The sequence below is a fragment of the Salmo salar genome, chromosome ssa06, assembly GCF_905237065.1.
Source record: "Salmo salar chromosome ssa06, Ssal_v3.1, whole genome shotgun sequence".
Classification (NCBI taxonomy): domain Eukaryota; kingdom Metazoa; phylum Chordata; class Actinopteri; order Salmoniformes; family Salmonidae; genus Salmo; species Salmo salar.
The window spans coordinates 20,710,160-20,725,795 of NC_059447.1; the positions used below are offsets into that span (position 1 = coordinate 20,710,160).

General features: G+C 42.2%; 3 protein-coding genes across 12 annotated transcripts in view; all 3 read left to right on the forward strand.

Annotated features, from left to right (window-relative positions):
• The window catches only part of LOC106606569 (ATPase family AAA domain-containing protein 5), a 28,159-nt gene extending 26,167 nt beyond the window's left edge, over window positions 1-1,992 (forward strand). Inside the window, exon 22 of the mRNA XM_014202858.2 lies at window positions 1,008-1,992. Coding sequence (XP_014058333.2) covers window positions 1,008-1,086 — 79 coding nt within the window. The 3' untranslated portion in view covers window positions 1,087-1,992. The remainder of the gene's footprint in view (window positions 1-1,007) is intronic.
• Window positions 1,993-2,530: 538 nt separating this feature from the next.
• Window positions 2,531-15,468, forward strand: LOC106606572 (arf-GAP with dual PH domain-containing protein 2-like). Of its 4 annotated transcripts, XR_006770173.1 has the most exons (14): window positions 2,533-2,793; window positions 5,279-5,409; window positions 5,739-5,830; window positions 6,233-6,321; window positions 6,792-6,904; window positions 7,187-7,336; window positions 7,759-7,842; window positions 8,512-8,574; window positions 8,702-8,779; window positions 8,896-9,124; window positions 9,432-9,517; window positions 14,919-15,059; window positions 15,302-15,345; window positions 15,440-15,468. XR_006770173.1 is itself a non-coding variant. In XM_045719934.1 (11 exons), exons 1-11 carry the CDS (start codon window positions 2,706-2,708, stop codon window positions 9,458-9,460), a joined length of 1,146 nt encoding a protein of 381 aa, XP_045575890.1. In that variant the 5' UTR covers window positions 2,533-2,705; the 3' UTR covers window positions 9,461-11,981. The 4 variants fall into 4 exon arrangements, 1 of the variants encoding a protein (XP_045575890.1); XR_006770174.1 differs by lacking the exons at window positions 14,919-15,059; window positions 15,302-15,345; window positions 15,440-15,468 and adding an exon at window positions 12,057-12,188; XR_006770172.1 differs by lacking the exons at window positions 14,919-15,059; window positions 15,302-15,345; window positions 15,440-15,468 and having other exon boundaries at window positions 2,531-2,793; window positions 8,896-9,310; window positions 9,432-11,981.
• The window catches only part of LOC106606570 (mitochondrial Rho GTPase 1-A), a 31,150-nt gene continuing 27,254 nt past the window's right edge, over window positions 11,741-15,636 (forward strand). For 4 of the 7 annotated variants that reach the window (XM_045719923.1, XM_045719925.1, XM_045719928.1 and 1 more), the window contains exons 1-4: window positions 11,741-12,112; window positions 14,919-15,059; window positions 15,302-15,345; window positions 15,440-15,493. In XM_045719923.1, coding sequence (XP_045575879.1) covers window positions 12,031-12,112; window positions 14,919-15,059; window positions 15,302-15,345; window positions 15,440-15,493 — 321 coding nt within the window. In that variant the 5' untranslated portion in view covers window positions 11,741-12,030. Of the gene's footprint in view, window positions 12,495-14,918; window positions 15,060-15,301; window positions 15,346-15,439; window positions 15,494-15,636 lie in introns of all 7 variants that reach the window. The other 3 variants (XM_045719924.1, XM_045719926.1, XM_045719929.1) reach the window with 3 other exon arrangements.

Genomic DNA, 15,636 nt, shown 5'->3' on the forward strand with positions numbered 1-15,636 from the left:
TACTTTTTGGAGAAATGTCCTCTGGTCTGATAAAACAAAAATAGAACTGTTTGGCCATAATGACCATTATGTTTGGAGGAAAAAGGGGGAGGCTTACAAGCCGAAGAACACCATCCCAACCGTGAAGCACGGGGGTGGCAGCATCATGTTGTGGGGGTGCTTTGATGCAGGAGGGACTAGTGCCCTTCACAAAATAGATGGCATCATGAGGCAGGAAAATTATGTGGATGTATTGAAGCAACATCTCAAGACATCCGTCTGGAAGTTAAAGCTTGTTCGCAAATGGGTCTTCCAAATGGAAAATGACCCCAAGCATACTTCCGAAGTTGAGGCAAAAAGGCTTAAGGACAACAAAGTCAAGGTATTGGAGTGGCCATCACAAAGTCCTGACCTCAATCCTATAGAAAATGTGGGCAGAACTGAAAAGGCGTGTGCGAGCAAGGAGGCCTACAAACCTGACTCAGTTACACCAGCTCTGTCAGGAGGAATGGGCCAGAATTCACCCAACTTATTGTGGGAAGCTTGTGGAAGGCTACCCAAAACGTTTGATCCAAGTTAAACAATTTAAAGGTAATGCTACCGAATACTAATTGAGTGTATATAAACTTCTGACCCACTGGGAATGTGATGAAAGAAATAAAAGCTGAAATAAATCACTCTCTCTACTATTATTCTGACATTTCACATTCTTAAAATAAAGTGGTGATCCTAACTGACCTAAGATGGAATTTTACTAGGATTAAATGTCAGGAATTGTGAAAAACTTGAGTTTTTAAATGTATTTGGCTAAGGTGTATGTAAACTTCCAACTTCAACTGTATATGAATTTACATCACATTTTAGTCATTTAGCAGACTCTCCTATCCAGAGTGACTTACAGTTGGTAATGTATTCTAGTAACCCTGTGTGCTGCACTGAAGGCCATCTAGGAACATGCTACAGTATGCTTGTCACTTATCTAAACAATTTGACTAAAGTTTGAGAATGTATTTCTCCCCCCACCTTAGGTTCCTCCACTACCTGGATGCCATTCACCTGGGCCTTCCCAAGGACACTCTACAATACCTAGCAGAGGACTTCCCTTGAACTAGAGAGAAGTGCACTGGTGTTTCTCAAATAGGGGGTTTAAGGACATACAGGTTGCCCATTTTGAGGCTTGATAACAGTATGAAAGCAATTATTAGCTGGGTTAATGTGATCCTAACTTGGGTCATATTCATTAGGTACCGAATGGAAGAAATCTGACACAAGGAGGGACTGACTACCTGAGCTTGTCGAATTACAAGGCAAGTTTTTTTTTTTTTTCTTATTCCATTGAAAAATGTTTTGCTACGGTGTGCCCTAATGAATATGACCCCTCAATTGCTACTAAATGACCAGAAATCTGCGGATCAATTCCCTCTTGGGACCTGGAGTGAGGTTCATCATGGATCCTTTTGAAGAGTGCTGAAACACTATTCACCTGTTCAATATGCATTTAGACAGTAATATAAAAACGGGAATGTGTTTTAGTGTAAATGTGTATCAGTACGTTTTATAGTTGCTTTTACGGAGATGTGCCTGTTTTTGTATTCTGCTGTGCATTTGGAAAAGTGTTTCATGAACTTATAAATTGAAGTGTTGTATGTTGAGAGATCATTTTAAGATTTTGAATAACATACTTATAGAAATACTTGTCGAAATTGTCAGTTTAAACAGCTGTGTTTTTGTTGTCAAACTACACTATTAACACAATCCTGTTCAAGCACTTCATATCACTTTTTTACTGTTCATATAATATAAATCCCACACACTTTACCAGTCGAAAGTGTTATTCTCTCATGAATTACAATGGCTTCATTATCTAATTGCAGGGTAGGATCAGTGATGTGTATATAATCTCTGGATTGTGGATGCTTTGTATTGGCCAATGAGAGGCTTCGAAGACACAAATCGGCCATATTGGCACTCCTCCGAAAAGCAGTCCTTAGTAATGAATTAAATTCTACAGTATTTTATTTAAATGTTTCATGGGCAAAATTACACGTTTAAGATTATTTTTTGTTGTAACTGAAACAGTACTTTCTAAAAGATATACTTTAAGGAAAATGTTTTAATATTTTGTCTTTAATGTTTAGCTTACATAATATAATTTAAACGTTTGTATTAAGGTGTCTGTAATAGAATAAACATGGCAAAAACAAATGTAAACATGGGTAAATGCATTTTTATAGCTTCCCCCCAAAAAAGTATAACGGTGGGGGGAATGCTAAAATGGAGTTGCGCAGTTGCTTCAAAACAGCGGCTTCTGTCAGTGTGTATATATAAATCATTGGGTAGGATGTCTTTTTAGATATATAAACATGAATCAAGTCGGGTTAGATTGATCACAATCTAATGTAACAAATGATTATGAAATATTTTTGTATTTACATATTTTGGTAAATGAATGTAATAAAACTTGGAAATAAAAAAGGACACGTGTAACAAGCCGCAGACGCAGCGTATCAAACAAAACCACAACTTTCATTTCTGTAGTGGGAGGTTACAAAATAAAAATCACAAGCATTTTACGTTCGTCATGATCCTACATACAGTACTGGTACACACGTTCCAGTTTTCGTCCAAACTCACAGAAACGTCAACATTTGTATTTCGTCACGTAAACGGATAATTACACCACTCATATTTAACCAAAATCGATACAGATTTATATTCGCAAAATAATGGCAAACAAGGACCGAAACAAAACGATTTTGCTGGAATTGGGGAAACTGCCAGAAAACAATCAATGCGCAGACTGTGGCGCGCCAGGTGAGTGACAACGTAGTTCCATTTAAATCCTAGTAAATTCAAGATATGAGTTAGGGATGAAGTTGCCAATGAGTGTACCATTTGTTCACATGAATTAAATCAGCCCATGTTCTGACTTGTATGTGTGTGTAAACATTGCTTTCTCACTACTCAACAATAACTTCTACCTACAAGGCTTTCCCGCTCATTAGGCGACCGCCTGTGGCGGCAGATTGAAGAGGGTGTCATTTTCTGAGCTAAACTGACCAAGACGCACCTCCAACAACACACAACCTCGCGTAATTCTTTCTCAAAACAATGTCAATTTCTCTCAACCAGTGTCATATGGTGGTTTTAGGTGAGCGCTGATGACGCTCTGTGATAAGCCCCCACTTTGTTAAAGGCAGGGGCTCAAAATATTTAGCTTGTCCATTCCCAGCGCGCCTTTCTGGGGTGCTGTTGGAGAGACGCATCGCTGCCATACTCCACCAACTTTCCGTCCAAAAAAAAACGATCTAACGTAAATCATGTAGCAGATATAGTAGCCTATATGGTACAAATGGTATGTGGCCTTTTCTGTAGCCCACAGGCTGGAGATAAAAGGTATGACAATGTAGTGAGACATCATGCAGGTTTCTCAGATCAAATAGCCTAACTACATGACGCCCAATCAAATAAAAAAATGTCCTGACATGTTAACCAACAACATTTTGGGTGCGTTCGTAAATTCACTCTGGCGATCTACTCCCATTTCAGAGCACTCTCGTCTTTGTGCCAGAGCGCAGAGTAACATGAATTTACCAACGCGCAACACACGTTGAATATGACAGGTGTCAGTAAACGTCGACACAAATAAGTTATTAAATTGTTGCCAGCAGCACAGTTAAGTCACCAACGCTCTAGATAACATGAAAACAGCCTTACAATTGCCAGAGTGAGGTGTTCTCTCATTTGTCTGGAAGTGGCTAGCTAGCCAAGTTAGCTTGAGTTGTGAGGTCAGAACGCTCGGATCAACCCTACTCCTCTGCCAGTGCGCTCCGGGAGCGAAACACTCTGAATTTATGAACAGACAATCTGACAATGCTTTGAATTTACGGACACTCCAGAGTGAATTTACGAACACACCCACAGAGCGCACTCCAAAGTTAATTTATGAACACACCGTTGTAATGTGCGTACACATTCGAGCGTCTCTCAGACTATGTTATGCAAATTAGTTGCTGTATGTGATGATGACGCTGGGGCATGCTGAGTGAGAGTTTTTCGAGAGGCGCTTGTGTGTTTCTGGTTAGTGCTGGGGTGCATTGTGTATATTAAAATAAATGACAACTTGATTATTTTATGGGAAATAATCGTCCTAGAATGTTTATGTTAGTCAACAAACTACATGTGAGTTTCGGTGGCCTTACAGGCTCATTACAATATTCTAAAAACAGGACAGGTCAAAGTAAAATGGACTATATGGAATGGATAATCAGGCTACAACTGCTGTCCAGGAGTTTCACCATAGGGGCTAAATTGTCATGATCAGTGGTTTCAAGTGTGCTGATCATAGTGAAAAATAAAATACTTCTGCATTTCGTGCTGTGTAAACCAGTGGAGGCTGCTGAGGAGAGGACAGCTCACAATAATGGCTGGAATGGAGCAAATGGAATGGCATCAAACAGTTTGTTGTATTTGATACCATTCCACCTATTTCGCTCCAACCGTTACCACGAACCCATCCTCCCCAATTAAGGTGCCACCAACCTCCTGTGGTGTAAACACATTGCAAATAGGCTCAGGATAACTCCTGATAAAGTTAGGTAGCTGATATTTAGAGCTTAAATAGCTAAATTGATTAGTCACAGGAATCAGGACTAATAAAGCAAATGCAACAGCCTGTTTTACAAACGGTGGGCCTAACACATGGATGGGCATTCATAAAATGACGCTGCAGGTGGACAGGGTAGGCAACACCCCAGTAAGCACGGACCAGCAGTTGTTTTTTGGTGCAGTCCAGCCGGCCTTGATTAGCATTGATTGGGCCCAAACATAGACATCTATAAATTATGTCTTTTCAAAATGAACCTGATTTCAAACGTCCGGAAAATACGTGTTTTCAACTTCAGGGAAAATACATATTTTTAACTTTCATTCAGAACCAAAAATGAACCTGATTTCAATGTCCGGAAAATACGTCTTTTCACCTTTCATTCAGAACCAAAAATGAACCTAACTTCAACGTCTGGAAAATACGTATTTTCAACGTCAGTTTGCTTACTGGTACAATTTCTAGTTTTGCAGGGGCAGCAATATTTTTGTCTTGCCTAGGGGGACCGAATAGCCAGGACCGGCCTGGTCACCATTGACTATTTTGATAGATATCAGTGATTTTCAGTGCTGAGTGACACCACACAGAGATGGTCATTCATTCTTTGATCTCTGTTTTTCCATGAGTTTTGAGTGATCTTGAGAGTCTTGTCTCTTTCTGGTGATCCTCCCGTCCTCTGCATACACTGTATAGATCCTGACTGGGCGTCCTATAAGCTGGGTGTATTCGTTTGTCTGAACTGCTCTGGAGTGCATCGCAACCTGTCCAACATCAGCCGCGTCAAATCCATACGGCTTGACTTCTGGGATGACGAGCTAGTGAAGGTACTGAATGGATCTCTTACAGCAGTGGTCAACACCAACCCTGGTTCTGGAGATCTACAGGGTGTTCAGGTGTCTCGTTCCAGCCCAACACTAACCAGATCAATCCATCAACAAATGATCATTAACTTTGTGCTGGGGTGGAATAAAAGCCTTCACAACCAGTATCTCTTCAAGACCAGGTTTTGTGACCACTACATGACAATTTCACTCCTGGTTCTCATCTTGGAGGACCACATTGGGTACTGGTTTGGTTTGCAATCTTAATCAATACAATGTATTTATGTCCTCTGTCAATTTCCTTCTTTTGGGGTGTTTGTTTGTGAATGAAGTTCATGAAAACCAATGGAAATGCCAGAGGCAGAGCCGTCTATGAGAAAGCAGTCCCAGCATTCTACTACCGGCCCCAGCAAGAAGACTGTGCGTAAGTGTTGGCATCCCAGGTCATTTCACTACTTCACTGACAAGTGCTCTTGGCACCGGGCATTCGTTTTTGTACAAACGAATGGCAGCATTTAGGGAAGTTGAAGGATGCTGACTTTGCGCACCAATGTAGAAAGGGGAAGGAAAGGATTGTATTGTTAAAAAAATAAAGAAGTGGAACTTCTGACAATGGAATTATAAATCATTTAACCAGTCAGTCAATTGTTGTCTCTCCCTCCCATTGAAAAATGATTTGTCTTTTGAAGGTTTAAGAAAAATAAATGCAATGGACAATACTTAGGGTTTCTATTCACCCTGTCTAAAACAATGCAGGAGAAACTGTGGACTCAATGATCCGATAAGCCTGTGAAACTGTAGAACATCTCATCCTTTTAACCCCCAGCGTCTTAAGGGAGCAGTGGATAAGAGCAAAATATGAGAGGATGGAATTTACCGGCGAGACAAAGTATCCTCCACTGGCCTACACCACAGGTGAACTGGCTTTACTGCTTGTCTGTGGACGTTCAAATGACATGTTATAACACATAGAACCTCATTTCTTCTATATTTCTGTATTATTTTAATTGTGGTATTCTGTACCTCAGTTGGTAGAGCATGGCTCTTGAAACGCCAGGATAGTAGGTTTGATTCCCAGGGCCACCTATACATGACAAATGTATGCGCGCATGACTGTAGGTCGCTTTGGATAAAAGCGTTTGCTAAATGACATGCATTGAAATTGAAATATTGTCCACAGTGAAGCATTTTGCAGGGTCAATGTAGTTTGTTCATCGTACACTGACAAGAAAAATCTATTCTTGTCACACTGACACTTCTGTAGACCTACAGCAGAGCATCGTTCACTTGAGTGAAAACCACACACAGAGACATGAGAGGCATACCCACATGTAATGAGGAATTACGGAAATGTAACAGAGTACACTTCTTTGGGTCCATTCCAGGTTTCTATGAAGGGATACTGTGGAAGAAGGGGAAGGAGAAGGGACAGTTTCAGAGAAGGAAGTTTGTTCTGTCTGAGAAGGAATTCACCCTGGCTTACTACAACAAGGAGGATGTAAGTGTGAGGTCATTGACATGCTGGGTAGCTTTGCTGCACGGCCAAGTTTCGAAACTGTTTATGGTCACATACTTAGAAAGTGTGACTACTGAAAGGTGAAAAGAGTTCAGTGCCATAGCTCTGCTAATATTTACAGGGGTTCACTTGTGAATCATCTTAACATCATTTGACTATGACATATGTTCAGTTTTCTCTCAAGTCAGGCTTACAAATAGTTAAGCCACATTGTTGAGTTTTCACTGGGCTTGCATTGTACGCATCATCACTCTGCGCCCTCAGCCATCCAAAGGGCCCAAAGCGCTCATCTCCATCAAAGACGTGAATGTGACCTTTCAACCTGAGAAAATTGGTCACGCCCATGGCCTGCAGATTACCTACCAGGAAGACAGCCACACCAGAAGTCTTTTTGTCTACCACGAAAGTGGAGAGGTGGGCATTTCTGTCTGTATTTCTCTCTTTATTATAGAAGAGTAGCTTTTGTATAGCCTGGTGATCAAAGATCTGTCACTGTGTGTTTTATACAACTCCTTTGCCATATGTTTGTTATGAAAGTGAAAACTACAGAGGAGTTTGATAAATCACAAACTGATCTCCTGGTAATACCAGGTGAGATTAGAGAAAGACGTTTGCCGTCACATGGCCTCATCCAAAACACGAAGTGGATAAGTGAGCAAGAAGCCATGCTAAAATATTTACAACTTTGCAAAACAAGCTTTTGTTAGTATTTTTGTCTGAGATCTTTGTTGATCTGCTTGTATTCACAGTTGGTTGGAGATAGTTTTTATGGCGTCCTCCTGTAGCAGATTATGCTGTATATCAGTGTGTAAAGCTTACTAGTCTTCCCTGCTCAGGAGATTGTCAACTGGTTCAATGCCATTCGAGCTGCTCGCTTTGCCTACCTGAAAACAGCATACCCCACAGGAAGTGATAAAGAAGTAAGTGTTTGTTAGACTATATTTCAGTAAAGTTTTTTTCAACCATGTTTGTACCGGCACAGTATCTCTATTTCCATCAAATCAGAGGCTACCAATGTCTCCCCCACATGAATTTTGTATTTTTATTTTCCCCTGTAGACCATTCACTTTAGGGTGTAAACATACTATACATTCCTGTATTATACTTATGATAAAATGTCTATTATATTCTACTGAGCCATTTACTTTATGTTGTTATTCTTAGATTTTCTTATTTCTTATTGTTGTTGCATTGTCGAGAAAGACCTTGCAAGTAAGCATTTAATTGGACAGTGTATACCATGTGTATCCTGTACATACGACTAATAAAACGTGAAACTATAGGGTGTTGTTATGCCATGTGAAGACAGACTTCTATGAATCAATGCATTAGAGGAAGGTCAACACGTTTCAGCTTTGAGAGTGTGTCACAAGATAGTATTTCCAGAAACTATTGGCTTGGTTTTATGTTGCAGAATACCAGTACATTTAGATGTAAATATTTCCTAAAGAACAGACAGTGGTTCCTAGTGCCTAAGGATAAATTCAGCAACCGTAGCGATCAATAACTACCGTTGCAAATAGCAATAAATGAATCGATGCTTATAAATGCTTCTTCTGTATTCCTCTTCATTATGTGTATTCTGACAGTTGAGGACTAGAATTACCAGAAACTACCTCAAAGAAGGATACATGGAGAAGACAGGTCCTATGGTAGGTAGTTACTTTGTGATTATCATACTAAATAATGACATTAGATAGAAGAAACGTAAAGTGACCTGGTTGTTACAATGTAATCGCATTATGAACACGGTGACATTAAAGTGTATCTGTTGGGAAGCAAAAGGAGACGTTCAAAAAGAGATGGTTCATCTTGGACTCCCAAGACAGGAAGCTCCTTTACTTCAAAAGCCAGCTGGTAAGAAAGGAATCCACCTCATCATCTCAAAAGGGTGTGTGTGTGTGTACCTGTGTGTATCCCTTGAATACTAAACTCTACACTATCAACATGTTGTGTGTGTCTGTTTACTACAGGATGCTGAGGAGCTGGGAGTTGTGTTCATCGGCACAGAGACCAATGGTTACTCAGTGAGTGAGTGCATTCCCAAAAGGACCAGAGGCAACAGGTGGAGGTGTGGAGTCACAGTGGAGACGCCAGACCGCCAGTTTGTCTTCATGTGTGAGCAGGAGAGGGAGCAGAGAGAGTGGGTGGAGGCCCTCAGACAGGTCATCTCTAAACCCATGCAGCCCCAGGACTACACCAGTAAGAGCCGTGTCACCAGTATTCACACCACAGGAGACTCCTGAGGGGAGGACGGCTCATAATAATGGGCAGAACGGAGCGGATGGAATGGCATCAAACACATGGAAACCATGTGTTTGATGTATTTGATACCATGCCACTGATTCCGCTCCAGCCTATACCACGAGCCCATCCTCCCAAATTAAGGTGCCACCAACCCCCTGTCTCTCTCACACACACACACTATGCATGTACTGTACATAGTATATATTCATACACCAAATGGTGAATAAACTAATGTACGCTTTTCTGGCTTGTCTTGTTTCAGCTGAAGCCAACATCCGAGGGAAGAGTTGACTTTCGAGAGAGAGCTGAGGGAAGAGTTGACTTTCGAGAGAGAGCTGACTTTAGAGAGTGAGAGAGAGATTCCACCAACATTGGCTGCAAAACCCACTCTGAAGATTATCTACACTGAACAAAAATATAAACACAACATGCAACAATTTCAAAGATTTTACTGAGTTACAGTTTATATAAGGAAATCAGTCTGTTGAAATAAATTAATTCAGACCTAATCTATGGATTTCACGACTGGGAATACAAATATGCATCTATTGGTCACAGATACAGAAAACCAGTCAGCATCTGGTGTGACCACCATTTGCCTGATGCAGCGTGACACATCCCCTTCACAAGTTGATCAGGCTGTTGATTGTGGCATGTGGAATGTTGTCCCACTGCTTTTCAATAGCTGTGCGAAGTTGCTGGATACTGGCGGGAACTGGAACACGCTGTCGATCCAGAGCAATCCCAAACATGCTCAATTAGTGACATGGCTGGTGAGTATGCAGGCCATGGAAGAACTGGGAATTTTTTGGATTCCAGGAATTGTGTACAGATCCTTGCGACATGAGGCCGTCCATTATCATGCTGAAACTTAAGGTGATGGTGGCGGATGAATGGCACAACAACAGGTTCTCGTCACGGAGTCTCTGCAGTCAAATTGCCATCGATAAAATGCAATTGTGTTCATTGTCCGTAGCTTATGCCTGCCCAAATCATAACCACACCGCCACCATGGGGCACTCTATTCACAACGTTGACATCAGCAATCCACTCGCCCACACAACGCCATACATGCTGTCTGCCATCTGCTCCGTACAGTTGAAACCGGGATTCATCCATGTAGAGCACACTTCTCCAGTGGCCATCGAAGGTGAGAATTTTCCCACTGAAGTCGGTTACGTAGCCCAACTGCAGTCAGGTCAAGACCCAGGTGAGGACAACGTGCACGCAGATGAGCTTCCCTGAGACAGTTTCTGACAGTTTGTGCCGAAATTCTTTGGTTTTGCAAACCCACAGTTTCATCAGCTGTCCGGGTGATTGGTCTCAGATGATCCCGCAGATGAAGAAGCCGGATATGGAGGTCCTAGGCTGACAAGGTTACTCGTGGTCTGCGGTTGTGAGGCCGGTCGGATGTATTGCCAAATTCTATAAAATGACGTTGGAGGCGGCTTATGGTAGAGAAAGTAACATTCAATTCTCTGGCAACAGCTCTGGTGCTCATTCCTGCAATCAGCATGCCAATTGCACGCTCCCTCAAAACTTGAGACATCTGAAATTCTCATCAACAGGATGTAAAGGGGCCTCCCGGGTGGCGCAGTGGTCTAAGGCACTGCATCGCAGTGCTTGCTGTGCCACCAGAGATTCTGGGTTCGAGCCCAGGCTCTGTCGCAGCCGGCCGCAACCGGGAGGCCCATGGGGCGGCTCACAATTGGCCAAGCATCGTCCGGGTTAGGGAGGGTTTGGCCGGCAGGGATGACCTTGTCTCATCTCGCACTATCAACTCCTGTGGCGCACAGTGCACGCTGACCAGGTCGCTAGGAGTACGGTGTTTCCTCCGACACATTGGTGCGGCTGGCTTCCGGGTTGGATGTGCGTTGTGTCAAGAAGCAGTGCGGCTTTGTTGGGTTGGGTTGGGTGGTGTTTCGGAGGACACATGGCTCTCGACCTTCGCCTCTCCCGAGTTCGTACGGGAGTTGCAGCGATGAGACAAGACAGTAACTACTACCAATTGGATACCACGAAATTGGGAACAAAAAGTGGGTATAATGAAAACAGGGATGTAAACAAATTTGTGCACAAAATGTGAGAGAAAGTTTTTTGTGGATCTGGAAAATTTCTGGGATCTTTTATTTCAGCTCATGAAACATGGGACCAGAGAGATTTACATGTTGTGTTTCTATTTTTGTTCGGGATATAAAAGAAATTCCATTATCACTGCATTGAATGTATCCCCTTTACTGACAGCAGGACTCTAAATATATTACTTCTTGGAGGAACATGTGGGTTGGAACATGTGGGACTGTGGGTTGTTTATGTACAATGCAAGTGTACAAAACAAGTGCACACGGGACACACAGCTCTGCCATTTTAATACGTAAGATTTGAGAATAACAATTTTACCTTCCATGAGACAGTACTGCCCCAATTCGTTTTTCAACAACAGTTTTTCAACAATTGTTGAAAAACGAATTGGGGCAGTACTGTCTCACCACAAATGATGGACAAATACTAGATGCTTTGCTCGGCATGGAAGGTAAAATTGTTATTCTCAAATCTTACGTATTAAAATGGCAGAGCTGTGTGTCCCGTGTGCACTTGTTTTATGTGTGAAGCCAGGTAAATTCTGTTGCTATGAGAAAGTAAACGTGTGTGTGTGTGTGTGTGTGCGCGTACATGTTATAAAATTAATATCAACTGGGATAATATCTAATACCAACTGTGATTACTTATATAATAACAACTGTATGTATTAGAAGGGTATGTTTTTAACCCTTGCTCTATCAATACACAATACAATCAAATCAAGCCACTACATTTGAATTCCAAGCCAATGTCACCACAGTAGCGCTAGAGGGTAGCTGATGCGTTGTCTATTATGTTTCGACAGATTTTGTCTGCTACTGTTTGCCGTAGTTGCCGGGTATTGGAGGTCAGCTGGAGGAGGTGTGCGTCTGAAATATTTCGTGCAAAATGTCATGAAAGTACAGAAAATAAAGGAATATAGCGTTTTAAACAATTATATCATTTACAAGAATGTGTATCGCTGTTGAGCGTGGAAATTCAATTGTACAAGTAGCGAGAGAAAAGATAACGAATTAACGGAGAAATTCCTCCGTCCGTTTTGTCCTACAAAGAAAGATGCGCCGACCACAGTTTGACAGCGCAGTCTAAACTGCGCAGGCCTGGCATTAGATAAACTGCTGTAGGGCGGCATCTGAAAGAATAGATTATATTTATGAAAGAACAAAGACTTTATTGATTTTTGAATTAAAAAAAACAGTTGCAAATATGAGGAAGGACGTGAGGATATTACTCGTTGGGGAACGTAAGTGGAAGATTCATTAAATATAGCTGGCGCTTGATGCCTACACAATAATTAGCTAGCATGCTAGCTAGCTTAACTCCGCGAATGCATTCAATTAATCAAAATACACTGTATATACGAATGTACAACTAGGTTGTGTGTTGTACTTGAATGACCGCACAACGAAGAATACCATTACATCGAACTGATTCAATGTGACATTGTGAAGACGTTTAGCCAACAAAATACCTAGCTAACTAGCAAATGCCGCAGTCAATGTGATTGGCTAGTTAATAAAGATTCTTGGTTTGTTCACTTAGTAATACGCACGCTGTAGTTGTTTAAAGTATGTTTGGTGTAACTTCTAGCCACAGTATTTAACTAGCTAGCTAGTAATGTAGGTTAGGATCGTATCAATAGAACACTCACTTAACCTTGCATGCGCTTTGCACTATCGATCTGTCCTCATGCACACTGTACTGTGTCAGCTTGACATTCCATGGAAACAGTAGAAATCAGGTTCTGCTCAGTTCTGTGTATTTTAGCCATTTGGCCACTTTGCAGCTTTTGGCCTCCACAATACACTTCTCACAAATCCCCATAGCCACATCTAGTGCACTTTGCAAATTAGAGCCAGATTTCATTTACATTCATCTTCACCTATATCCACAATGCATCAATCTTTAAGCTATGCCATTTACATTTGTCTTGAGAGCGACTATTGTCAATGATCACATTTTGTGGTAACGTGGGTAGGATGTGATAGAACTGAGACCTTTAAAGGAACTTGTGACAACACGCTGGTTGTCCTCCTTTCTGCCCTGTGTTCTTCTCACATCTGTTTATCAAATGCAACTGGCTGGCTGACCTACATTGACACATTCTCATAGACACATTCTCTTTGGCATTGCTGACAGGTCCCTTGAGAGGGCAGCCAAAACCGTACGTGTGTATGCTAACGTTGGTGATATCACTCAGCAACCAAGGATGCATTTACACAGACAGCCCACTACTGATCTTTTCCCAATTACTGGAAAAGGAGCTGATCTGATTGGTCAAAAGACCAAGTAGTAGTGTAGAAGGATCAGAATTGGGCAGCCTACAGGGAGGATGTCAGTGACATGACAGTGTGGTTCCGGAGCAACAACCTCTCCCTCAACGTCAGTAAGACCAAGGAGCTGATTGTGGACTACAGGAAACGGGGGAGGGGGCGAGCACTCCCCCATCCACATCCCTGGGGCTGCAGTGGAGCTGGTCGCTAGCGTCAAGTTCTTCAGTGTCCAAATCACTCAGAACTTAAAATGGCTGACACACACGTGCACTGTCATGAAGAAGGCGCGACTTCTTCCTCAGGAGGCTGGAAAGGTTTAGCATTGGCCTTCAAAGCCTCAAAGTTCTACAGCTGCACCATTGAGAGCATCTTGACTGGCTGCATCACTGCTTGGTATGGCAACAGTACCACCCTCAATCGCATGGCGCTACAGAGGGTGGTGCGGACAGGCCAGTACATCACTGTCATTCAGGACCTCTATATCAGGCTGTGTCAAAGGAAGGCCCGGAAAATCATTGAAGACTCCAGCCACCCATTCGCACGGCAAGCGGTACCAGTGCATCAAGTCTGACACCAACAGGCTCCTGAAGGGCTTCTTTCCCTAAGCCATAAGACTGCTAAATAGCTAACAAAATGGCCTCATGGACTATTGGAGTTGACTCTCTCTATGCGCTCTCACAGGACTCTAAACTCTCTCACACACACACACACACACACACACACACACACACACACACACACACACACACACACACACACACACACACACACAAAGCTTCATTTGCTCACACACACAGCATGCACATACATTTATACTGACTCTACGCACACGCACTCACATACATTCATCATATATGCTACTCTTTTTTATCATATTTCCTGATGCTTAGTCACCTTACCCCTATACATATATACCTCTATCAGTATCTCTGCACATTGTAAATATGCTATTGGAACTGACCCTGTATATAGCATACTTACTTCATGTTGTTCTTATTTCTATTTCTCATGTTTGTGCTCCACCTTGTTATTTTTTTCCCACATTGATATTGATTACTGCATTGTTGGGGTTAGAGCTGGCAAGAACGGCATGGCACTGTACTTGTGCACGTGACATTACCTTGAAACCTGCACATTGTATGGTACAATGTTGAGGTGACACTAAAGCTCAATTGATGATGTCTCCCTGTGATGGAGATCATCTCCTCATTGTAGCCTGGTTCCAGATCTGTTTGTGCCGTCTCGCCAACTCCTATGGTCATTGTCACTGTCATTGTCACATGACCATAGGAGTTAGCAAGACAGCACAAACAGATTTGGAATCAGGCTATCCTGTTTCAATCACACACTGATGCTTCTGTCTGACTCACACACTTGTCCTCTCGTCTCCACAGCCAAAGTGGGGAAGACGTCTCTGATCATGTCACTGGTCAGCGAGGAGTTCCCTGACGACGTTCCCCTTCGAGCGGAGGAGATCACCATCCCAGCAGACGTAACGCCAGAGAGAGTCCCCACACACATCGTGGACTACTCAGGTAACACCACAGACCATACAGCCTGAACATCCATCAATACTGAATGTTTAATACTGAACACTGTTCAGTGTTACTAGACTGCCCCTACAGACAGACTGTTATTTTTCAGACCTGGGATTCAGTCAATGCATGTTATGGCTGGAACTGTGTTCTACTGACGGTACTTACGACAGTGGAGTAGATGTGTCAGATTGACAAGACAATATCATACTGTCTTTGATGTTGTTGTCTTGTGTCTGTAGAAGCAGAACAGTCAGACGAGCAGTTGTATCAAGAAATATCGAAGGTTGGTAGGATACCATTTGAACCCTTTATTATCCCCATAAAGTAAACATTTATCCCCACCAACGCAGAATAACCTTGTCTCCATTTTTTTACAGGCAAATGTTATTTGCATAGTTTACTCAGTCAACAACAAGAAGTCCATTGAAAAGGTCAGTTTATAAACCAAGCATTCTCTCTGACAAAGAATAACTGACATTCAGATGTCTTGATTTAGTAACAGCCCACTGCCTGCCCGTTGTTAACTCTGTTCACCATGTCGGCCATATTGAATTAAAGAGAGCGCCAGGCAGGC

Coding starts and splice junctions, on each gene's coding strand:
- LOC106606572 (XM_045719934.1), top strand. CDS start 2,706: ATGGCAAACAAGGACCGAAACAAAACGATTTTGCTGGAATTGGGGAAA. Junction 6,322..6,791: donor TCCACTGGCCTACACCACAG/GTGAACTGGCTT, acceptor GGTCCATTCCAG/GTTTCTATGAAGGGATACTG. Junction 8,575..8,701: donor TGGAGAAGACAGGTCCTATG/GTAGGTAGTTAC, acceptor TCTGTTGGGAAG/CAAAAGGAGACGTTCAAAAA.